At 41.1% G+C, this 26358-nt stretch overlaps 1 protein-coding gene across 1 annotated transcript in view; it reads left to right on the top strand.

Moving 5' to 3' along the window:
• Nucleotides 1-26358, top strand: part of LOC139460323 (serine-rich adhesin for platelets-like) — an 84062-nt gene that overhangs the window by 38371 nt on the left and 19333 nt on the right. The window contains exons 4-6 of the mRNA XM_071241815.1: nucleotides 7450-7473; nucleotides 9586-9609; nucleotides 10973-10996. Coding sequence (XP_071097916.1) covers nucleotides 7450-7473; nucleotides 9586-9609; nucleotides 10973-10996 — 72 coding nt within the window. The remainder of the gene's footprint in view (nucleotides 1-7449; nucleotides 7474-9585; nucleotides 9610-10972; nucleotides 10997-26358) is intronic.

The following is a 26358-nucleotide window of genomic DNA, read 5'->3' on the forward strand; positions in this document are numbered from 1 at the left end:
ATACCTGATATTGAAATACCCACCCTTATGCCACAAACCAGCCCTTTTAACTACCTATTCAACCTGATAACTACTTACCTGCATTGGTAACTACTTACGAAATATGATACCTATATCCCTATCCTGACAGCTACTCACACTATACCTACATGTACATACCCACCTTGATACCTTAATAACAAATCTGATACCTACACAATCACACTCATACCTACACAACCACCCTAAAAATGTCATACACAAACTGATAACTACATACCCACCCATACGCTACCTATATACCAACCCTAATACCTTAAAGAATAAAAAAGCTGAAAGCAGGACGTCAAATCTGTCTTCAGTTAATACTACAGCTTCTAAATGGGACTATAAGATGTTAGAAAGGTGGGTCGTGCAAGGCTTCTTACCCACAGAGCTATGTGCTGTTCAAACTGAGGTCCAGAGAGATTGTCTACACGTGTGCCACATCCTCGACCTGCACGTTTAGTTCCACCTGAAGAGCCTATTCTGTATGCCTGCTCTGATCTACAGATGGCCATGCCAGATTTGACGGAAATAATGACCAATATCATAAGTGGGAATTGTGAATCGGGTCTTGCAATCCTCACAACGTAACGTTTATGCCGTTTGCTTTGTTAGCTTATACACAATATTCACCGGGAGAGTAAAGACATTTTATGTACGTTTCAATGACTATGTGTCTTTATAGTGGTAAAATAGTAGTAGCATTTTATATCTACAAGGAGATAAACATACTGTCTTTTCAATGTTGAGTAAAGTTACATTTCATCGCGCGAAATTGAACTGAAACTGAACGTGCTGTATAACACTTGGCTGTACATGTTTATCCCAATTCTACCGTGACAGAATTTAACACAAACTCTTTAATGTTATCAATGAGATTGAGTTTAGCGGGCATTTTAGGTTGTGCATCTGAAAAAAAGAAAACGCCGATAAAAAAATATGACGTTTCATTATGCTCAAAAAGTGTTTTTTTACATCATTATACCTTGCTCGCATATATGGCAGACAATGAAAGTGTGTAACACTGATACTCCGTTTGTCACCATGAAGCCGATACTTCCATGTCCCTGAAGAAAAATGAATCAAGCCTTGCACGTTTTTGTTGTACACAGCACGTCACTGTTATGAGGTCACACCGCACACGACGCCATAGTTGGAAATAGAATGGCGCCGCGTTTTCAGCTCTCTGTTGTCCCCCAAACTTGAAATACACGTTCTTTGTCAAATGGTAAAAATGCAATGTTTGTGAGGGACAGACCGTACTTACAGAACAGAAGAATCTGCTCAGACAGTGGCTATCATGATAATAACACTAGAGACATGCAATATCAGAGAGATTGCCCTCCTCTAAGCAATAGCAGAGAGACATCAAACCCACGCATATCTCCACCAGCAACTGTTCAACCTGGGGAAAAGGCAAAGTACAGTGACCCATAGAGGTGTCAAGGAAGAATAACAATAAACAACAAGAATTACAACTACAGTAATACAACAACAACAACAACAACAACAACAACAATCCCTAAAACATGACTAAGCTGTGTATAAAGTTTATTAATGTATGTGTATGTAAATTGATAAATCCTGACTTCTCTGGTTTTATTAATAATTTGGATATTGATCTCTTTGCAGAGATCAAACTTGATGACATTCATACTATCAAATCTTCCTATGTGTTATGTTTACACCACGAACAGTAACTCCTCTCGTTAAGAGACATATGTCTCACCTGGTCACAGAAGTGAGGACTAATTGTGATTGTGTCCTATGGACAAAACATTCATATCATCTGGTGAAAAGTGACAAGGATATATTGGTAGGATGTCAGTACATTCCACCAGAGGGATCTTCTTGTTATGATCACAGCATGTTTGCTTGTTGAGAATATTAGATGAGGTGAGGTGAAATGGCATTAAACTTCGCGTCCAAGATTATTGCACTTATATAGCGACGTGCATGCACGTGTGTGTTTGGCTGCTTACTCTTACTAGTCCGGACTGATGGCGATTTTATAGTGGTAACCCACTGAGATACCTCGCCGCAGTTTAATACGTATACCCCACTCACTGACAGTATACTGACTCCGAACTGACCAGTCCTCCTTTTAGCCATCAAGTACCATCTTTTAACGTCTTTTGGTATGGCGCGGCCGGGGCGGATGCTTTACCACAAGACCACGAAGGCGGTCCTGTTGAGAAGATGATATTGTAAAATACAGAGATAACTTTGATGTAAAATTGGTTGGAGATTTTAAATGCAAGAACCAAAGGACTGACCAGTTTCATACTCTCAGCCAAATCAGCATTTGGTGTGGAACGTGTCAATCAGGGTATCTACTGACGTAGACCAGAATGCAATAGATCTAAGCCTTCGTTCGTACGCCTATGTATGATAAGTAGGGGACGGTATCACCAGGCAAAACGTAATTTGAATAAACATAAAAGTTTACATAACAAAGAGCAGTTTAAAAACAGTAGTCGACCTTATAAGATCGTCAGATTCCTTGCATTTAAGTGAGTGAGTGAGTGAGTGAGTTTTTGTTTAACGCCGCTTTTAACAGTTTTCCAGTTATATCGCGGCGTGCCAGCTTAATGTGGGAAGAAAGCCCGAAGTGAATGCAGGTCTCAGACGTTTACCACTTCGGGTAATGGGGCACCTAATCGCCAGCACACAAAGTCAGCGATCTGACCAACTCAGACACCGAGGCTTCCACTTGATCTAGACTACAAGTATCATTTATCTTGATGATAGAACAATTTCATGAAAAACGTTTGTCGCCGGCGGGATTGGAACCCGCACGGAAGATAAATGAATGTAGTCTTCTGCCAATGTGACAATGTAAAGAATTGTGAGAAATTAACAACTAAATATTAAGTTATATCAGGACTAATTGCTTATCCGTTTATGAACTGTGAAATATGTGTTATGATTATTTTATACGGTATGTGACTCTATGAATTCAAGTATTTGTACAGTACATGCGATTTGGTAGCTTTTCGTTCAACGAAACGTACAGATGGAAACGAAATTACTATTATCTTGATGAGGGCTATGTTTGCTCATGATAAGACCATCAATTTTGGCAAGTAATATTTAAGTGATTGATAAAAGTGCTCGAGTTGGTCCACAATGAATGATATACTTGCCCTGGGACATGCATTTCATAACGCAAATCGGCAAAGTGTGAGGTGCACTGCGAAAGGCTCGGGGGACAGATTTCACGTGCTTCACGCAGGGCCAACTTACACAGTGGTCTCAAAGTTGAGCATTGAGTTTCTTGATATCTTTCAAAATACCTTTAACAAAACAATGTTTTTTAGGCAGTTGAGGTGCTATAAATGTTGGATATGGTTTAAGTACGTTAGACCACTCGAGAGGCTCGTGGTTTAAACATTTCTACGATTAGACACTTTGTTTGTTTGTTGTTTAACGCCACAAACAGTAATATTCTAGCTATATGACGGCGGTCTGTAAATAATCGAGTCTGGACCGGACAATCCAGTGATTGATATCATGAGCATCGACCCACCCAATTGGGATTGATGGCATGCATCAACTAAGTCAGCAAGCCTGACCAACCGATCCTGTTAGTCGCCTTTCCGGCAAGCATGGGTTGCAGAAGACCTATTCTACCCCGGATCTTCACAAGTCATATCATTTGTTGATGACATGAGGTTTTCTGTTATGAATAATGTGTGAGTATGGTCTCAGGTCACTTTTAGCAATATTTCATCGATATCTCGGCGGTGGACTCCATAAATGGGCTTCATATTGTACACATGTGGGGAATCGAACAAGGGCCACTTGTGTGATATTCAAAGGCCAGTTTTTTCCATACTGGAATGCTGATGAGTATGGCGTAAAACGACATCAACTCCTTCACTCGTCAGTGTTGTAGATGTATTGCTTCATCCAACACCACTTCAATTTCACAACATGCTATTCTTGTAGCAGTATATTTGGATGTGATGCTCCTCCCTTAAATAGCATATTGGTAAGCTGGGATAGGTTGAGTTGTGACCTAATAATGAACCCGTATGAATATGTGAATATGTGCCGTCTATTGTGAAGAATGGGGTAGTGGGTAGTCCGCGACAAGTTGAACGATGGATATGCGCATGTCCTGTTTCGGCTTACAACGAGTTCTTGTGGCGAGTTCAATAGCACATAATAGTTTGTGCTGATGTGAGGTACCCTATGACTGTGAAAACGGTGACCGCAAATGTGTATAGATAACAACAGTGGAGAATTATCGCGACAATACTTGAGATTCATTTGTTTATTCTTTCTACATGTAATTTATGACATTAAAGGCCAATTCCTCAGTCTGAGAATGTATGATTTGGCCATGCTTACCTAGCTTTGACATGAATACACAATGTCATTTAGAAAGTGGTCAAATATAACCATTGTTATATTAGGGATAATACTTTCTTAGTGGAATAGGGTGGCGGGGTAGCCTAATGGTCAAAAGATTCGCTCGTCACAGCGAAGACCCGAGTTTGATTTTCCCCATGGGTATAATGCGTGAAGCCAATTTCTGGTGTATCCCCGCCGAGATATTGCTGGAATATTGCCGAGAGCGGCGTAAAACCATACTCACTCAAACACTCAGGAAAATACAAATTCTAGTACTTTTTTCCCGGATGGGACTCAACCAAAAACGTGCTAAAATGTGTGCTTTACAAATGATTGTTTTCCCAAATATAACATTTGTGAGCTTTGGTATGTTTATTTGTTCGTGATTAACACTTAACGAAACCAAGCTTGTCGTAAAAGGCGACTATGCTTGTCGTAAGAGGCGATTAACGGCATCGGATGGTCAGGCTCGCTAACTTGGTTGGATCGACTTGCGTGGATCGATGCTCATGATATCAGTCACTGGGTTGTCCGGTCCAGACTCGATTATTTACAGACCGCCGTCATATAGCTGGAATATTGCTGAGTGCGGCTTTAATCAACAAACAAGAATCTAACAAACGACTTCGAATTCTGGTATCGACATCTTACACCGATGGCGAAAATGTCTTTATGAGCAACATGTGTGTCCACGGGAGCGTAGTCAATTTCATCGTCATGACCTGCACATGCACAACGTGCGTACACCCTCTCTTCCTGTAACAAACCAAATATGTTGGGCCAAATTCTTTTCACCGTCTTCTTGCCTCAACCGCATATTTTGAGTTGGTTCTGGATTACTAGTAAGATAAGGATTTAAACAGTTTATGATTCTCCAAGCCTCGGCAAAATAACAGCTTGCACTTCCCCCTTCAGTTGAACAGCTGGCATGTGCACCACGGAGAAAGTCTGTGATAATCCTGACAGATTGACGTTGGTTTGTTGTGTTGATTTCACGTAGATGATTGAATAGAAATCACTGTTCACTAGGCCGAGGTCAATCCCAGTGAGTCGACATTATGTTTGATTGGCTGGGGAAATATAGTACAATATATCGGGACCGTGTTGGTATCGTTGTGTTTGTGGAATACATGTCTTTTAAACCAGGCTTACTTCCAAGCTGAAATTCTCAACATTGCCATCGTTTTGTGCCCCTATAAAATCATTCAATGGCTTCCTACAAATCACTTCTCTCGTAGTGTTACACCACGTCCAGAGTTTGGTGGATAGAGCGTCTGCCTGGAGAGTGATGGTTACTGGTTTGATCCTCTGGCTGCGCCATAAACGTTAACAGATCGTACTTCTTGTTACCCACTGGGCATTTAGAGTGAGGAGTGAGTGAGGTTTTACGCCACCTTTAGCAATATTCCAGCAATATCACGACGGGGAACACCAGAAATGGGCTTCATACATTGTACCAATGTCGGAAATCGAACTGGGCATTTAGAGAATAATACCAGGCATGGTTAGCTTGAGTCAGAATAAAGTCTCTGAGAGGGGAATTACTCCGGAATAGTATAAGCAGCCACATTCACGAACGTGCATTAACGTCCCTATATGAGTGAACTATACTGGAATATTTCGCCTCGCCTCGCTCGCCTCACCTCATCTAACCATATTCTTGTGTACATCTCCTTGCTTCAAATATACCTGCCTGTATGTTGATGTATCGTATCTCAAAACCAATGTTAAGCAACATATCATTCACACACAGCATGTTGTCAAGATGTTAGGGGTGCTCGTTGACATCTTTAGAGTTATTTCAATTACGCAACACAGCTACTATTCACATTATGAACCGTACCTATCACTGTGTATACGGTCGCAGTCATTTTTGACAGTGTCCCGTCGGGTGGTCAGGCTCGCTGACTTGGTTGATGCATATCATTGTATCCCAATTGCATGGATCGATGCTCATGATATCAATCACTGGATTGTCTCGCCCAGACTCGATTATTTACAGACCGCCGTCATATAGCTGGAATATTGCTGAGTGTGGCGTTAAACAACAAACCAACCAACCAATGACAGTGTCGGCTGCCTGCCCTGTATATTGCACACGTGACCTAAGTGCTAAGGCGAATGCCTGGCATAAAGTTTAGGATGGTGTCGTGCATGCGAGGAGCCGATATTTTGTTAAGTCGTCTCAGTGCGTCTTCGACCGCCTCCACAGTCATACCAAAAGATCTTAAAAGATGGTACTCGTTGTTACCCTGTCTTCTGCCCGGCAACAAGGACTGGTCGGCTGGGAGTCAGTATACTGTGTCTGAGTTGGGTGTTCATGTTGAACTCCGGCATGGCATCTCAGTGGGTTAGCGCTATAAATCGGCATCAGTCCGGACTAGTACAAGCAGGCACATGTCGCGTGCGCGCGACGTTAAACCCCAATTTCACATCACCTCAGTGCATCTTCACATCTGAGTCACTGGAAAATCCACCTCATGGCAATGTCAAGCTCATTTCTTGGAGATATAGTATTGTGGTTGTAGAATAACAAATAGATAGATTTGGACACGCATGACTTTGAGGAATTCCCTGACAACAGAGTTGTTGAACATTACATACAGATTTCTTATTTCATATCAAACATACTATTACACCGTTGGCCATGAAGTTTATTGAATCAGTCTAGTAATAACTGTTGTTAAGTCTAAGCTGCATAAATCAATGTCCTGTAGGTTATACATGATGCCTGGCATGTATTTAGTACCATGTTCACTCCTTGCTTCACAAGCCATACACAATTTCTACCAGGTCACACTGCATTGTTACACTAGATTAAGTCTGAAGAAGTAACTTAGTTTTTGTACCTATTCGTATTTCCCAACTGTCATATTGTTTATTTCAGGCTCTGAAGGACGATTCATCGCTAAGTGTAATTATTTACCTAAGTTAACATCAGAAGAACACTGATGATATTCAGCTTAGCTTGCATATCCATAACTAAATTCCCTTCTTTTGATACATGTTTCAAAATAATCCTATATATCTGAATCCACTGACATGAATTTCGTATTTCTGTTTCAGAAGCAGTTTGAGGAGGAATTAGAGGTTAGTATGTATTCTTTCCAGGTTTATGCCTTTAAAAATCCCAGATTTGATATCTTCTTTTAAAACGTTCTATCGTAATTGTGTTATGTTAGAACTGATCTTCGGGAACCCCTGCCTGTGGAGGCAACTAACCGTATCGGCTTGTCAGGCTCACATACTTGGTTGATGCATGTCATTGTATCCTGATAGTGTAGATCGATGTTCATGATTGCCTGGTGCAGATTCCATTGTTTACATATTGGCATTATGGAGCAGGAATAATGCTGAGAGTGGCATCAAAAATAGAAAACGCAACAACAAACAAACAAACCAGCTAAATGTCAGCATAGTCACATGTAACACAATATCAACAGCACATAATAGAGTGTGGTACTCACAGTCAACAGTTCGACACTTTACAAGACATATTTCTGTAGATGCAGATGTAGATGTGTCAGAGTGTCACACTTACAGTCCACGCAGTGTACGACCTTCCACTAAACATGTCTCTGTAGATTTAGGTGTATCTCCTTCAGTGTGTAATACGCACAATCCTCTCAGTGTACGACGCTCCACTGGACATGGTTCCGTAGATGCAGGTGACACAGGTGACTCACATTCAACTGTGTACGACACAGTACTAGACATGTTTCTGTATGTGCAGCTGTGAGAGAGTGAGTTAATCACTCGCCTCGCTCGCCTCACCTCATCTAACCATATTCTTGTGTACATCTCCTTGCTTCAAATATACCTGCCTGTATGTTGATGTATCGTATCTCAAAACCAATGTTAAGCAACATATCATTCACACACAGCATGTTGTCAAGATGTTAGGGGTGCTCGTTGACATCTTTAGAGTTATTTCAATTACGCAACACAGCTACTATTCACATTATGAACCGTACCTATCACTGTGTATACGGTCGCAGTCATTTTTGACAGTGTCCCGTCGGGTGGTCAGGCTCGCTGACTTGGTTGATGCATGTCATTGTATCCCAATTGCGTGGATCGATGCTCATGATATCAATCACTGGATTGTCTGGTCCAGACTCGATTATTTACAGACCGCCGTCATATAGCTGGAATATTGCTGAGTGTGGCGTTAAACAACAAACCAACCAACCAATGACAGTGTCGGCTGCCTGCCCTGTATATTGCACACGTGACCTAAGTGCTAAGGCGAATGCCTGGCATAAAGTTTAGGATGGTGTCGTGCATGCGAGGAGCCGATATTTTGTTAAGTCGTCTCAGTGCGTCTTCGACCGCCTCCGCAGTCATACCAAAAGACCTTAAAAGATGGTACTCGTTGTTACCCTGTCTTCTGCCCGGCAACAAGGACTGGTCGGCTGGGAGTCAGTATACTGTGTCTGAGTTGGGTGTTCATGTTGAACTGCGGCATGGCATCTCAGTGGGTTAGCGCTATAAATCGGCATCAGTCCGGACTAGTACAAGCAGGCACACGCACGCACGCGTGCGCGCGACGTTAAACCCCAATTTCACATCACCTCAGTGCATCTTCACATCTGAGTCACTGGAAAATCCACCTCATGGCAATGTCAAGCTCATTTCTTGGAGATATAGTATTGTGGTTGTAGAATAACAAATAGATAGATTTGGACACGCATGACTTTGAGGAATTCCCTGACAACAGAGTTGTTGAACATTACATACAGATTTCTTATTTCATATCAAACATACTATTACACCGTTGGCCATGAAGTTTATTGAATCAGTCTAGTAATAACTGTTGTTACGTCTAAGCTGCATAAATCAATGCCCTGTAGGTTATACATGATGCCTGGCATGTATTTAGTACCATGTTCACTCCTTGCTTCACAAGCCATACACAATTTCTACCAGGTCACACTGCATTGTTACACTAGATTAAGTGTGAAGAAGTAACTTAGTTTTTGTACCTATTCGTATTTCCCAACTGTTATATTGTTTATTTCAGGCTCTGAAGGACGATTCATCGCTAAGTGTAATTATTTACCTAAGTTAACATCAGAAGAACACTGATGATATTCAGCTTAGCTTGCATATCCATAACTAAATTCCCTTCTTTTGATACATGTTTCAAAATAATCCTATATATCTGAATCCACTGACATGAATTTTGTATTTCTGTTTCAGAAGCAGCTTGAGGAGGAATTAGAGGTTAGTATGTATTCTTTCCAGGTTTATGCCTTTAAAAAATCCCAGATTTGATATCTTCTTTTAAAACGTTCTATCGTAATTGTTTTATGTTAGAACTGATCTTCGGGAACCCCTGCCCGTGGAGGCCACTAACCGTATCGGCTTGTCAGGCTCACATACTTGGTTGATGCATGTCATTGTATCCTGATAGTGTAGATCGATGTTCATGATTGCCTGGTGCAGATTCCATTGTTTACATATTGGCATTATGGAGCAGGAATAATGCTGAGAGTGGCATCAAAAATAGAAAACCCAACAACAAACAAACGAACCAGCTAAATGTCAGCATAGTCACACGTAACACAATATCAACAGCACATAATAGAGTGTGGTACTCACAGTCAACAGTTCGACACTTTACAAGACATATTTCTGTAGATGCAGATGTAGATGTGTCAGAGTGTCACACTTACAGTCCACGCAGTGTACGACCTTCCACTAAACATGTCTCTGTAGATTTAGGTGTATCTCCTTCAGTGTGTAATACGCACAATCCTCTCAGTGTACGACGCTCCACTGGACATGGTTCCGTAGATGCAGGTGACTCACATTCCACTGTGTACGACACAGTACTAGACATGTTTCTGTAGGTGCAGCTGTGCGAGAGTGAGATAATCACAGACCACTCGGTGTATGACCCTCTATGAGGCATGTTTCTGTAGATACTCACAGTCCACTCAGTGTACGACACTCCACTGGATATGTTTCAGTAGATATGGATGTCTTGGTGTCAGTGTGAGATAATCACATTCCACAGTGTACGACACAGTCCTAGACATGGGTGCAACTGTGTAAGAGTGAAATAATCACAGTCCACTCGGTGTACGAGTCAAACCTCTACGAGACATGTTAATGTTGATGTCGGTGTGTCACAGTGTGATACTCACAGTTCACTCAGTGCACGATCCTCTACTGGACATTGCTCTAAAGATGTTGGTGTAGCTGTGCCTGCGTGTGATACTCACAGCCCTCTCAGTGAACGACCCTCCACTGGACATGTTTCTGTAGATGTATGTGTAACTGTGTCAGGGTGTGATACTCACAGTCCAATCAGTGTACGACTCCCCGCCAGACATGTTTCTGAAGATGTAGGTGTAGCAGTGTTAGAGTTTGCTACTCACAGCCGACTCAGTGCACGTCCCTCTACAACCCATGTTAATGTTGATGTAGGTGTAGCTGTGTCAGAGTATACTTCTCACAGTTCACTCAGAATACCACTCTCTACTTTGCACGTTTCTGTCAATGTGATATATGTAAAGAGACCAGAGAAAATATAAGAAAAATAACAGAACTTGATAACTTGATGTATTTTTTCCATTTGCAGGCCAAGAATCATGCAGTACATAGGGTAAGTAAAGCTTAATTAATTGAAGACTGTGTAAATAGTGCTATTGCACACGACTTTTACTGGAATATGTTACTTTTCTTTACCCTTAATAAGTAAATAAAGAATTGCTTCCCTTTGTTTGGCCTCAAACACTATTCATTCCCTTTGTTGTTTATCAAACAAAAAAATATTAGTTTCATCCTTTCTAAATCCATTAATTTAATCTGACTATAATCCAACTGAAATATTTTAAACTAAGAAATTATTCGTGTGTTGTCATGTATTTATGAAGCGGCCCAGAGCTCGAGGTATAATTACCTGACACCTATCCCGAGGTGATGACCTCACACCAACCTGTGCATTCTCACAGGTGGAAATGTCACCCGAGTTGGTCTCAAAATATTGCTGTTATTGTTCTTAATTGACATGGGCGTTGATGGGGTTACCTATTTAGGATATGTACTGCATTATATTTGTTTGGAGTGAGTGAGTGAGTTGGGCCGCTTTTAACAGTATTCCAGTTATATCAAGGCGTGTCAGCTTAATGTGGGAGGAAAGCCCCAAGTGATGCAGGCCTCAGACGTTTATCACTTCGGTAAAACCAACAAGCACGGGTATGGTTCTGACAAACCTAGAAACATAACCGGGGCGAACCGGGATTCGAACTCACAATCACAGGTTTCTATCGTGCCCAAGGAACGCAACTTATTTGCTTGGGATATTGATGGAATAGTTAAAAGCTATGAAACGTACTGGAAGATATAACTGGTTTAACAAGGCTGATAACTAGCACAGACTGCGTTGATCCTCCCTTTGATATGTGTGAGTTTAAATGTTGTGCTATGTCTTGTCACAAACCCTTTACAATTAAGCAAGATAGACACAAAAAGTTTCAGCTGACGTACGTAATATATTAACGGGTGTTATTCATTACAATGACACTGAGGTTGTTTGAAACCCCATAGCTTGGACAATTCGGTAATTCGCTCAATGGAAACTAATAAATGGTTTTTCTCAAACTCTTGAAAATGTAAAAAAACTGTTTGCATTTCCCAGCACAGACACTAAATGTAATGTGACATGCATTATGGGAGCAGCGTTGACAAACCAAACGAAGCGTCATTATGTTATTTTAGAAGATGCACATCCAGAATTTTCTCCATATGATTTTGGTGTGTGGATTGTATGTTTTATGAAGACTACATTATTTTCATTTTAACAGAGTCACGTTCATATATTAGGGGGTTGGGTTTGGGAGACATGTATTAGGGAGTTGGGACTTGAGACATGTGTTAGGGGGTTGGGATTGGGAGACATGTATTAGGGAGTTGTGATTATGAGACATGTGGTAGGTGGTTGGGATTGGGTGACATGTATTAGGGGTTTGCGATTGGGAGACATGTATTAGGGGGTCGGGATTATGAGATATGTATTAGGGGGTTGGGATTATGAGATATGTGGTAGGGGGTTGGAATTGGGAGACATGTGTTAGGGTGTTGGGATTGGGAGACATGTATTAGGGGGTTGGGATGGGGAGACATGTATTAGGGGGTTGGGATTGGGAGACATGTATTAGGGGGTTGGGATGGGGAGACATGTGTTAGGGTGTTGGGATTGGGAGACATGAGTTAGGGGGGTGGGATGGTGAGACATATGGTAGGTGGTTGGGATTGGGAGACATGTGTTGCGGGGCTGGGGCTAGGAGACATGTGTTTGAGGGTTCGGATCGGAAGACGTGTGTTGCGGGGTTAGGATTCGGAGACGTGCTAGGGGTCGGGGAAGACATGTGTTAGGGTGTGGTTACAGGGGAGATATGTGTTGCGGGGTTGGGATGGGGAGACTTGTGTTAGGGGGTTGGGATGGGGAGACATGTGGTAGGTGTTTGTATTGGGAGACATGTGGTAAGGGGTTTGGATTGGGAGACATGTGGTAGGGAGGTGGGATGGGGACACGTCTTATGAAGGCAGGGATGGGGGAGACATGTATTAGGTGCTTTTGAAAGGAGAGACATGCATTAATGGGTTGGTATACTAGAGGTATGAGTTAGGGATAGGGATGGGGAGATATGTGTTGAGGTTTGTGATGGGGGACACATGGGTAGGATGGGAAGACATGTTGAAAGATTTGTGATGGGCGAACACGTCTTATTTCCATAAGGCATTTCAGCAACTGAACAGCTTTAAACAAAAGTGGAGAAAATACATGAACCCTATGACACATGCCAACCTTTATTTGAATATATGCAATCTTCACCTCGTGAAAAATCCCCAAATGACACCCTTTCCGTCATACGTAGTCTGTTGTTGCAGTACTGACAGAGATGTCTGTGAAACATGGATAAACCAGTTTGATATTATATATAAAGTCAAATGAGAAGGATTCAGGTCATAGTTTCCTCAGCTAAGTTTCGTCTTAGATTAAATCACAAGAGCTGAAATTCGACAGTGATCACATCGGAGTGATGCTGTTGCAGTACTCAACTGTACTTTAGAGGCACATCAAAAGTATCACCTACAGCAAAAAATATTTAATTTAGTTTTCATGATCAGACACCGCACACAGGATTTTGGTTGAGAAATTTGGAGTAAGGATTAAGGGTAGGACTGGGGAGATGTATGCGTTATGGATGGACCTTTATTTCGAATTATAGTTCTCCCAAACGGGTATTTCGTCAGAATAGGTAGCCGAACTCCACCGATTAAAAGGAGGATCAGAAGCTGATTGGGTGTCATCGTATCTAACAGTGAACATACTGCCATCCATTCATTCGCTTTGCCTGGACTCGATTAGTTACAGGACATCACGGAATACAAAGCAGCTTCGATATTGCTGGCTGAAATACACACCAAACTATACACAATCCCCCTGAATGTATTTTACAACCGTTATTTCTGTAAAAGTGTTGCATGTTCCATGATTTTTCAACGAAACCAGTGAGTAAACAGATCTGAGACATTTACCACTTTGGTGACATCCACGAGTCTGTGGTTAGATGAAATTCATCGTGTATCAGTTGTCTTAGTTAAAATCAACTTAAGGTCTGATGCAGGTTCAACCTCAGGCTTTTATATGAATTGATTTACGGATCCGCCGATCGTAAAAGTCAAGAAAGTATAACAAAAATATAATTCTCAATTAAGATTTTTTTTCTTACTGCCGGAAAATCCATCAAAGCAGTAAAATATATCACAATTTTTTTCATGCCAATCCCGACAAAAGACAAAGCTCTCCACAACCCTCAAAACGTGTACACGTTGTGCGACAGGCAAGGGACCAGTGTACAGCTGCACTGACATACCGTACTCTCAGCTGTACGTGGGTTGTTTCCGCTGACTTGGTTGATGCATGTCATCGATCCCAATTGCTTTGATCGATGATCATGATTCCAAATACTGGATTGTCTGGTCTAGACTCGATTATTTACAGACCGCCTTCATATAGCTGGAATATTGCTGAGTACGGCGTTAAACAATAAACCAAACTCAAACGTATAGACACCGCTGTAAGGAGTAAGTGCGAACTGCTTCTCCTGTGATGAAAGGCTGGAAGATAAGTACCGTACTTTCCTAAGTACACTGCGTACCTCCTCTGAGGATGCAGTATCCAGGAAACAGATATCCAAGTATTATGACCAGTCAAAAAAAAAAAAAAAATGGTCAATGAAACTATGCAATTTGCGCCATGACGTAGGAACGATTTGATGACAAACCATGTGATGAAGAACGAAGCATGGTTTATATCCCGATAAAACATTGTTCTGTCATCTTGCTCGCAGCTTGATGACATTGTATAATTTACGACGCTATTTCTTAGAGGGAAGTGTCTAGTAAGTTACTCCCCGTTCGCTCCCGTTTAAAACCAATTTATGAAATTCGTGAATAGTTGAGGTATCTGACGAGCGAAAGCGAGTCAGATACCACAACTATTCATAGTTTCATAAAAATGGTATTACACGGGAGCTCGTCTAGTATTCTATATGTCCCTGTTTTTGTACCTGTACCTGACGGATGCCAGTGGTGGGGCAGGATACGCTTACCTTTTCCAAAACTCCTGGTATAATCACTATTTGATAGTCATTCATAAATATATGCTTATGGTTTTGTCGGAATGGTACAATAGACTATGCTTTGGGCACAGATTTCCTATGAATATGGAAATGGTTTTGTCGTTTTTATGTATTCTGACAATTCTTCCATTGGTGTAACTGGTCGGAATGAAATCCGATTAAAATAGAGGTGGATGGTCACTTGAAAATCCTGACTGATTAGGAATCACATAACTTAAAAAACAGCACTTCTTTACATACGTGGGTCTTTGGCCAATACTGATGTTATCCAATGCTGATATCATTCAGCATACTTTGCCAACTACCGGGTCAGTACAGTTGTTTGGTACTGGTCCAATACTATCCTACTTAGGGCGGATGTTGTTTATCCCTTCATTGGTGCCGTCGTGAATTATCTTGTTTGCTGCAGTTGTCTGGCACTGGCTTTATTACAGCCCAAAAAACATTAGCTGACACTCAAACATGTAAGAATGTAATACATCTTTGTAAGGCAGGTATACCATGTGCTCATATACTAGTGAGATTATTTCATCCTATCTAAAATACAAAATATATTTTAAGATGCATAAATGTACATCATTGTTGAAAAAGAAAATATTGTTTTTGAAAAAAATGCCTAATAAGGTTGATTGGTGCCAAACCATCTTTATTTTCATAATTTTTTCTGCTCCCTATAAGAAATCAAAATAGTTAAGAAAAAATATGAATACATATATTACTTTCTTGAGTTTGCATAGATTTAGGTATGACTTAATTAATACATTCAAGTTTTAACAGGGTAATGTTATTGTTTTTCAAATGAGTTTCTTAATTGTTCTGAAGTCTTCATGTTTAGAAAAAAACAAATAATTATAGGCCAAAATACATAAATTATATTGATCTGGATAAACTCCACCCGTTGAAAGGGAAACAACTGCTGTGGTTGCAAAACATCTTGGTCGTGAGATGTACGGTTCGTCCTGCAAATATTGATCGTTTCCTGCATTAAAATTGAGTATTGTTTTAGATACAAATTATCTGAGTGTTTATTTTCTTAAAATATGAATTTAAGTCTCGATTATTTTAATATAACTTTGTAATATGTTTTGATCGATCGGCTCTAGATCAACACTTCGTTATAACGTCACATTTCTTATGTGGTTGATAGTTATTTTAAAAAAAAATACCAAATAGTATGGTTTGTTTCACTATTTCATCGGTATTTTTACATGAATTACCGGTAATTAACTGTTTCATTAGCTTTGTTATTAGCCTTGAAAACGCCCAGTAAAGAATTACCGGAGTCGCTCACCTGGTCCTGTAATATCCATTAGTTATCTCTCTTAGGTTACCGTCTTCTCATTCTGCTACTGAATCTGGTACTTTGGGAAGCCGAAATTCTCTGATATATCTCCACATATCACACCCCTTCTTCCCCTACAAATATTCTCTCGGTCACCAACTTTCGCGGAGATGGAAAACATCGTCACTACGGTAATGTTTTGCCAGCTGGGGATTTCCTGTACTAGACGACCTCGGGTATCCCCGATCCGAAAATAGTGCCGTCAATTATTTTTAGCCAGCCAATCAAAACGCGATGACACAACTCTCCACTCTCAGCAAACCAATCAGATTGGGTGACAAAAAAAAACCCACTGCGAATAAACCACTGCTGGCGATTGAAGATCAAGTCCTGTTATGGGAGAACTACATTTATGCTTCACCAGATGCATCACACACCCCACAAACGTGCACTCCTATCATCAACAATCAAAGAGCTTACCTCCCACGCCTATCACAAACCATCAACTATGTTCATGGGCGGATACAGAAGGGGGAGGGGGGAGGGGGGTGCCCCCCCTTTTTATTTCGAACAAAATCTTTATTTCTGTATAAATTACCACCAAAGACAATAAATAGATCCTAATTGTGCAACCCCCCTTTTCAAAAAAGCTGTATCCAATGATGCTTATACTTTTTTTGGGGGGGGAGGTGTCTGTTTTGTAAATTATGGAATGGAAATGTGAAATGTAAAATACTTCGATTAATTAGCAACATGAAAGTGAAGTCATGTATTTCAGTATGAAGTGGCAACACAGTATTTTTAATTTGATGTTCGGCAGGGATATCAGATGTCGCCGTTCTTGTTTTCTTTCCTTATAAATGATATAGTTGAATATTTGTGTTTTGACAATTTAGAAGTGCATTGGTACTGATTTGTTGGAATTCTTTTCTTTACTCTGGCAAATGATATTGTTATGTTTCATGGCACCATTATAGGTTGACAGAGAAAAGAAAAATTAACTACTTGTTGTTACTAATGGCAATTAAAAATCAATGTGAAAAGTCATGCAGAAAGGAAATCCCATTGATATAGTATCTTGCTATGAATATTTAGGAGTTTTCTTCTGACTCTTGGTGTATCACTAAAGAGACATTATCACAGCAGGCTGTCACGGTTTTGTCAATTTTAAAAAAATCTACAATACACAATTTTGTTATTCTACCTATACATGTGTACATATATTTGATGAGAAAAATTAGGGGATTCTATCCTTCACCTCATATTCTCCATGTACATGATATATTTCTAAAGTACCAAGTGTACCAAATATTGTCGCGAGAGGCCTCTTAGACCGATATTCTCTCTAAGTGAACCAAAATAAGAATTATTGGATGCGACTAATATCAATATGACAGTATTAGTTACACATGTGTATTTCTATCAGTATAAATCGGCAGAAGGGCGGTAGGGTTTTGCACTTAAAAGCAAGGAACTTATTCATTAAGCCTTGGTTTGGGTTTACCTTGGAAAGAGCAAGATTTTGGAAATATGCGGCGTTATATTGGTTTGATCAACCAGAGATGTGTTGACATTGATAAACAATCATGGATGGATAAATTGGGACATGACTCAAAGCTCAGATATTACAGAGATATTATGTTATGGCATAATAAAAAAAACCCCTTAAATCTGTGCATGTTGATGCTTACCGTAGAGCAAACAACAGTTTGATGATTGAAGATGGGGGAAACGTAATATTCCAGATATAAATACTGATACCCCGACACACAGGACTAACCACCAACTCAATACTGATACCCCTACACACGGGACTAACCACCAACTCAATACTGATACCCCGACACACGGGACTAACCACCAACTCAATACTGATACCCCGACACACAGGACTAACTACCACCCCAATACTGATACTCCTACACACAGGACTAACTGCCACCCCAATACTGATACTCCTACACACAGGACTAACTACCAACTCAATACACACGGGACTAACCACCAACTCAATACTGATACCCCGACTCACGGGACTAACTGCCACCCCAATACTGATACCCCTACACACAGGACTAACTGCTAGCTGAATACTGATACTCCTTCACACAGGACTAACTGCCAGCTGAATACTGATACCCCTACACACAGGACTAACTGCCAGCTGAATACTGATACTCCTACACACAGGACTAACTACCACCCCAATACTGATACTCCTACACACGGGACTAACTACCACCCCAATACTGATACTCCTACACACAGGACTAACTGCCTACCCAATACTGAAACTCCTACACACAGGACTAACTACCAACTCAATACACACGGGACTAACCACCAACTCAATACTGATACCCCGACACACAGGACTAACTGCCACCCCAATACTAATACCCCTACACACAGGACTAACTGCCAGCTGTATACTGATACTCCTACACACAGGACTAACTACCACCCCAATACTGATACTCCTACACACAGGACTAACTGCCACCCCAATACTGATACCCCTACACACGGGACTAACTGCCACCCCAATACTGATACTCCTACACACAGGACTAACTACCATCCCAATACTGATACTCCTACACACAGGACTAACTGCCACCCCAATACTGATACCCCTACACACAGGATAATACTGATAACTGCCAGCTGAATACTGATACCCATACACACAGGACTAACTACCAACTCAATACTCATACCCCTACACACTGGACTAACCACAAACTCAATACTGATACCCCGACTCACGGGACTAACTGCCACCCCAATACTTATACCCCTACACACAGTATTAACTGCCACCCCAATACTGATACTCCTACACACAGGACTAACTGCCACCCCAATACTGATACCCCTACACACAGGACTAACTGCCAGCTGAATACTGATACCCCAACACACAGGACTAACTGCCAGCTGAATACTGATACTCCTACACACAGGACTAACTACCACCCGAATACTGATACTCCTACACACAGGACTAACTGCCAGCTGAATACTGATACCCCTACACACAGGACTAACTGCCAGCCGAATACTGATACCCCTACACACAGGGCTAACTGCCACCCAAATACTGATACTCCTACACACAGGGCTAACTGCCACCCCAATACTGATACCCCTACACACAGGACTAACTGCCAGCTGAATACTGATACCCCGACACACAGGACTAACTACCAACTGAATACTGATACCCCGACACACGGGACTAACTACCACCCTAATACTGATACTCCTACACACAGGACTAACTGCCAGCTGAATACTAATACCCCGACACACAGGACTAACTGCCAGCTGAATACTGATACTCCTACACACAGGAATAACTACCACCCGAATACTGATACTCCTACACACAGGACTAACTACCACCCGAATACTGATACCCCTACACACATGACTAACTACTAGCTGAATACTGATACCCCGACACACGGGACTAACTACCACCCCAATACTGATACTCCTACACACAGGACTAACTGCCAGCTGAATACTGATACCCCTACACACAGGACTAACTACCAACTCAACTATTGAACTCATGAAGCAGGTGGGGTGATAGAGGGGTGGTAGGTGAATGTCGATATGACTGCATGAAGGAGGGCTGTTGTTAACATCCAAGACAACGATTCAAACTGACAAAAACCTAACACCTAGTCATGGATACAACCGTTAGTGCACATGGGTTTGTTTGAATAAGAGAGAAATATTACGAGTCCTATACAAACAACCCTTACTTAGGAAATGTTTCCAAAAGTGACACACGTTTTGATACTTCCTGAGGTAGCACCTTCAATTCATATTGTGAGGATTTAAAAAAATCTATTCTTTAGACATTTAATCTGATAAACACCAAGCAATATATGATCTATAAAGTTCCGTTGTGTTGAAACTAAATATAAAGAGGGGACTAAGCTCTTCTATGTTTCATTTGTCAATATGTTTCAAAATTATATTTTCAAATGGGAAATATGAACGAATTGGCCAGGTCATCTGGAGACGCAGAGCTATCCTCTCAGCTATCCTGATCACTACACACGCACACTGATACCTACATATCCAATTATATACTTACATACACAATTTGCACCTACATTCTCAATCATGCACCTTTGTACCCAATCATTTACCTACATACCGAAACATGCACCTACATTCCCAACGTGATAACTACATACCCAATCTGATACCTACATCGCCAACCTGATAATTACATACCAAATCATGCACCTACACGCACAACCTGATAATTACCTACCCGATCATGCACCTACATACCTGATGTTGACATACCCACCCTGATGCCACAAACCAGCCCTTATAACTACCTATTTAACCTGATAACTACTTACCCAAACTGATAACTACTTACGAAATATGATACCTATATCCCTAATCTGATACCTACATATCCACCCCGACAACTACTCACCCACACTAATCCTACATACCCACCTTGATACCTTAATAACCAATCTGATACCTACACTCATACCTACATAACCACCCTCGAAATATCATACACATCCTGATAACTACATACCGACCCAGATACCTACATACCAACCCTAATACCTTCATAACGAACCTGATGCCTACATACACACCTTGATACTTAAATAACCAATCTGATACCTACATGACAACACTTGTACCTTCATAACCATCCTTATAATATCCTACACAACCTGATAACTACATACCCACCCAGATACCTACATACCAAACCTAATAGCTTCATAACCAACCTGATATATACATACATACCCTGATACCTACATACCCAACTTGAAACCTACATACCCACCCTGATACCTACATACCCATCCTGATACCTTCATAACAAACCTGCTACCTACATACCCACCCTGATACCTACATACCCACCCTGATACCTACATACCCACCCTGATACCTTCATAACCAATCTGATACCTACGACCATGTATAATGACAAGAGAAAATCAATCCTGAAGCAAACTTGTGTTTTATATGTATCGACTGCCCAAATGACTGAGGTGTTTCCCTATGACACACTGATAAAGACGATGACGACACAATATCCAAGAAGTTAAAGGTCACAGATAACATGGCTATGTCTATTTTATTGAACTGTGATAGGGGTCACGGTTGGCCCAGTCAACTAAGGCGCCGCAATTCGCTGTGCAAAGTTGCGTCCCCTGTGCTTGCTAGAAACCTATGATTGTGGGTCCGAATCCCAGTTCGCCCCGGTTATGTTTCTAGGTTTGTCAGCACCATATCCGTACTCGTGGGTTTCACCGAAGTGGTAAATGTCTGAGACCTGCATCACTTCGGGCTTTCCACCCACATTAAGCCGACACGCCGTGATATGACTTAAATACTGTTCAAAGCGGCATTAAACACAACTCACTCACTGACTCACTCAATGAACTGTGATAGCTTCAGGCACTTTTATCTTTTGTATTATAAGGTTAGGTAAGAATACAGAGCCAGGTAGTGTCACGTCACTTACTTTAAAACAGTTAAAAATAGCAATAGAAATATGTACTTTACAAATCATAATGGCGGTAACCAATCCAATGCACTCTGGATAGAAATCGGAAGGTGCGCACAAGGACTTAAAATCTTCTGTGTGAAAGAAATTGTCAACTCATAATATATTATATATCATATGTATAATATATAATCACCAATAGTCTGATTCTAACTACAACATACATGTGTACTGTCAGTGTTAGCTGGGTCAGGTCCTGGATAAATAAAAAATCCACATCTTTCTCTATTTCCGAATAATATGGGCCACATTGTTTATATATCTGATACCTGAAATATCATTTTCACAGTATATGTGTCATTTGTTTTCGCAATTACAAATATTCTTGGATATGATTTACATACCACATGCAGAGATGAAGTCCATGGACATGTACGTGTAATGCAATACAACCTTCATTCCCTTAAATGAAAATACCCAAATCTATATCTAATTGAGGCAGGTTGGCACGAAAACGAAACATTGAAGGTAATCCGTTACAGGTGACAACGGCGCACTCATCCCTGCATTCCTTATTTCGTTCATAGTCATCGGATAAGGAACACAGGGCTCGTGATCTCTTCATAGTGTATTGCGTTCCTGGGAATACCGTGGAGTTGGGTGTTAGCCTACGCTCCAAGTGGTTGAAATATATACGCACAAATGGCAAGCAATTAACTTATCCACTTGCCTGAAAACTACCTGATTAATCTTATTTTCTTTTGGTGTGGACTCATTGGAATAAACTGGCTTGTGTCCTCATGAAAACATCTTCTGTTTCAGCAACGTGTGGACAAGTTCCATGTAGTTATAAGTACCCCCATTTCACCTTCTTCCACTATGTGTGCTGAAACAATGTACCAAATCAATAGTTGGACATATCAGCTACCAGAAGTGCAGTGTAGTGCAATGTCTGTGTCCCTGTAGATGTATAATAATAATAATACGGATAATGTTACACACTGGTGGTGCAGCTCACTATCCACCCATAATGAAACCACAGGCATAACCCTATCACCTCTTTACCTGCAACTTCTACATTCTGTCATTGTGACACTTCGGTAGAGATGCTGGTACCGGTTTCACTTGCTTGATAACGGTACTAGCATCTGTACCGAAACGTCGCAGGGAAAGAATAAAGACGCTGAAAGCAGTACGTCAAATCTGTCTTCCGATAACACTACAGCTTCAAAATGTGACTATAAGACGTTTCAATGACTATGTGTCTTTATAGTGGTCCAAAACTAGTAGCATTTTATGTCTACAAGGAGATAAACATACTGTGTTTTCAATGTCGAGCAAAGTTACATTTCATCACGCTAAATTGAACTGAAACTGAACGTGCTGTATAACCTGGCTGTACATGTTTATTCATTTTATAAAATCTTCGTTTGTGTGATGTTTACACCAAGAACAGTAACTCCTCCACAATAAGCAGGGGGTCTAGCTGCTTATCTTATAGAGACATATGTCTCACCTAGTCACAGAAGTAGGGACTCAATTGTGATTGTGTCCTAAGGATAAAACATTCATATCATCTGGTTAAAAGTGATAACGATACATTATTATGATGTCAGTACATTCCACCAGAGCGATCTCCTTGTTATGATCACAGCATGTTGAGAAGATGAGGCGATGCGAGGTGAAATGACGTTTAACGTCGCGTCGCCACTTATATAGCGACGTATAGTGTGTGTTTGGGTGCTTGAACTAGACCGGTCTGATGCCGAATTTATAGTGCTAACCCATTGAGATACCTCGCCGCAGTTTAAAATGTATACCCCCCTCAGACACAGTATACTGACTCCGAGCTGACCAGTCCTCCTTTTTATGGTGGCCGAGAGGGGACATGCTTTCTCGCTTTATCGCTTTCTCGCAGTATATATTCCCTCTTGTGGGTTTTAATCATAAAAGAGACCTGAGATTTTTCCACTCTCATTTCAAATTATACATATATAGGGAATGTTGAAATTGTCTCACTATCTACCTAAATATAATTTAACAGTACAGACAAATGTGCTTTTATAACAATCCGCGTATTTCTGCGTAAAAAAGAAATTGATTGATTTATGGCCCTATTTAGCCCCCAGGCCAAGTTATCAAAACAAATAGCAAATAACACCGCTCAATAGCGCTGAGTAGTACGTACTTCCTAAAAAGCAATAGTGTTTTCCTAAAAACAACGCTTATATCAATGTGTATTCTGTTTGCGGAGTAGATGTCATCAAAGTGGAAGTCCTCACCCAAGCAATGGTAATACTACCGGATGTCCATTATGTAATTTCTAGTTTCGGGATGACATATTGTTCTCAGTAACCGTAATGTGGAAATAGATAGTTAATTGGTTTTATATTCAAGTGGGTATTTCCGCTATTCAAAGTGTTCAGTGAGGCCGTCTTATCAACAGTCATTTCTGAGAAATAAATGCAAAGTATAATTACCGTATTCGACGTAATAAGCGCCCTGCTCTAATCAACGCCCACGGGGATATTTGCTAATATATTGGCTAGTGAAAATCCCAATTAGCTCCCCTTCCGATTGATTAATGTACCCAAGACCTATTTATTCGCGTATAATACGCACTCGTGCGTTATATGCACACTTAATTATGGGCAATTAAATTCGGTAAAAATATATCTGTCCTACATAAACATTTCAGGCTGTCAGCATAAACCACGAAATTTATCTTTCAACTCAACTTCTTTTTCACCAAAATATTATTCTAATTTTGAGAGCGCCCTGGGCGCTTATTACAACGAATACGGTTATTATGTCTACGCTAATTTTTTTGCATTTATAATTAATTCTAACGTTAATTTCAAGATTTACAGTACATACTATTCAAAGAAGTTAAAGAACACCCTATTCCTTCATATGACTATGGTAAGTCATTAGAGGAATCGAGAAAGCGATAGAGCGAGAAAGTGATAAAGCGAGAAAGCGATAGAGTGAGAAATCGATAAAGCGAGAAAGCGATAGAGCAAGAAAGGGATAAAGTGAGAGAGCGAGAAAGCGAGAAAGCGATGTCCCCTCTCGGCCACCATACCTTTTAGCCATCAAGTACCATCTTTAAACGTCTTTTGGTATGGCGCGGCCGGGGCGGATGATCTACCACACGACCACGAAGGTGGTCCTGTTGAGAAGATGATGTTGTAAAATATGGAGATAACTTTGATGTAATATTGGTTGGAGATTTTAATGCAAGAACCAAAGACCTAACCAGTTTCTTACTCTTAGCCAAATCAGCATTCGGTATGGAACATGTCAATCAGGGTCAATCTGCTGACGTAGAACAGGATGCAATAGATCTAAGCCTTGGTTCGGACGCCTATGTAAGATCAGTAGGGGACGGTATCACCAGGCAAAACGTAATTTTAATAAACATAAAGGTTAACATAACAAAGAGCAACCTAAAAACAGTAGATGACGTTATCTGATTGTTAGATTCCTTGCATAAGTTAAACAGTGTGTATCCTTGTATTGAATGTTATATACTGAACCGCAAAAAAAAGTCACCATGGATAGATGTATGAGAAACCTTATTTGTCCAAACACTGTATACATACTTTGAGACATATTAAAAAGATGAAACTTGGCAAAACTGATCATCAGTGTTGAAATTAAAGTGTCTAATGTTCTTAAAGAAAAACACAACACTAGTCTCTGAGAAAATGGCATCACAAGTCAGTATCTCGTGTGTCCGCCATGTGCAACGTGCAACGTCGATACATGGAATGTATGAGGAGGTTGATGAAGGCCATAGGCACTTCAGCCCACACTCTGAGGAACGCCTGACGCAGTTCAGCTGCAGTCGTCGGCCTTGGTCGGACGTCATTCAGCCGTCTTTGAATCTCGTCCCATAAATCGGGACTGAGGGCAGGGCACTGCATGGTTCTGATGCCATTCTGCTCGAGGAAGTTTCTTGTTGCTCTCGCAGTGTGGGCATGGGCGTTATCATGCTGAAACTCGTGGTTGCGGCGACGTGCCAAATGAGGTATGGCGTGTGGTCTCAAGACTTGATCAATGTACCGAGCTGCTGTGACACCATTGCCTCTCCATGGACCGATGTTCTGGAAGACCAGAGGGCCGACCCCCTGTGCGAGAACAATTCCACCCCACACCATGATGCACGGACCACCCAACGAGTCTCTCAACAACACAAGCATCCGAATAACGTTCCCAACGGCGTCGCCAGAATCTCTCTCTGTCATCTGCTGTCGAGATACAGTAACAGCTCTCGTCTGAGAAGAGGACTCGTCTTCACTGCTGGTGGGGCCAATACTGGTGCTGTGTTGCCCACTGAAGACGGTCCCTGCGATGACGTGGTGTCAGAATGGGTCCTTGGTGTGGCCTGTGACAGTGGAGGTGTCTGCTCGCCAATCCGCACTAATGTGTCGCTGGTGTGTTCCCATGGTCTGTCGAGCAGTTTCTTGCAGCAATAACAAAGTGATCTTGAAGATGCTTTCGCACAATCTGACGAT

Source organism: Haliotis cracherodii, unplaced genomic scaffold, assembly GCF_022045235.1.
Source record: "Haliotis cracherodii isolate W230 unplaced genomic scaffold, xgHalCrac1.p SCAF_14, whole genome shotgun sequence".
In the NCBI taxonomy this organism is placed as follows: Eukaryota; Metazoa; Mollusca; class Gastropoda; order Lepetellida; family Haliotidae; genus Haliotis; species Haliotis cracherodii.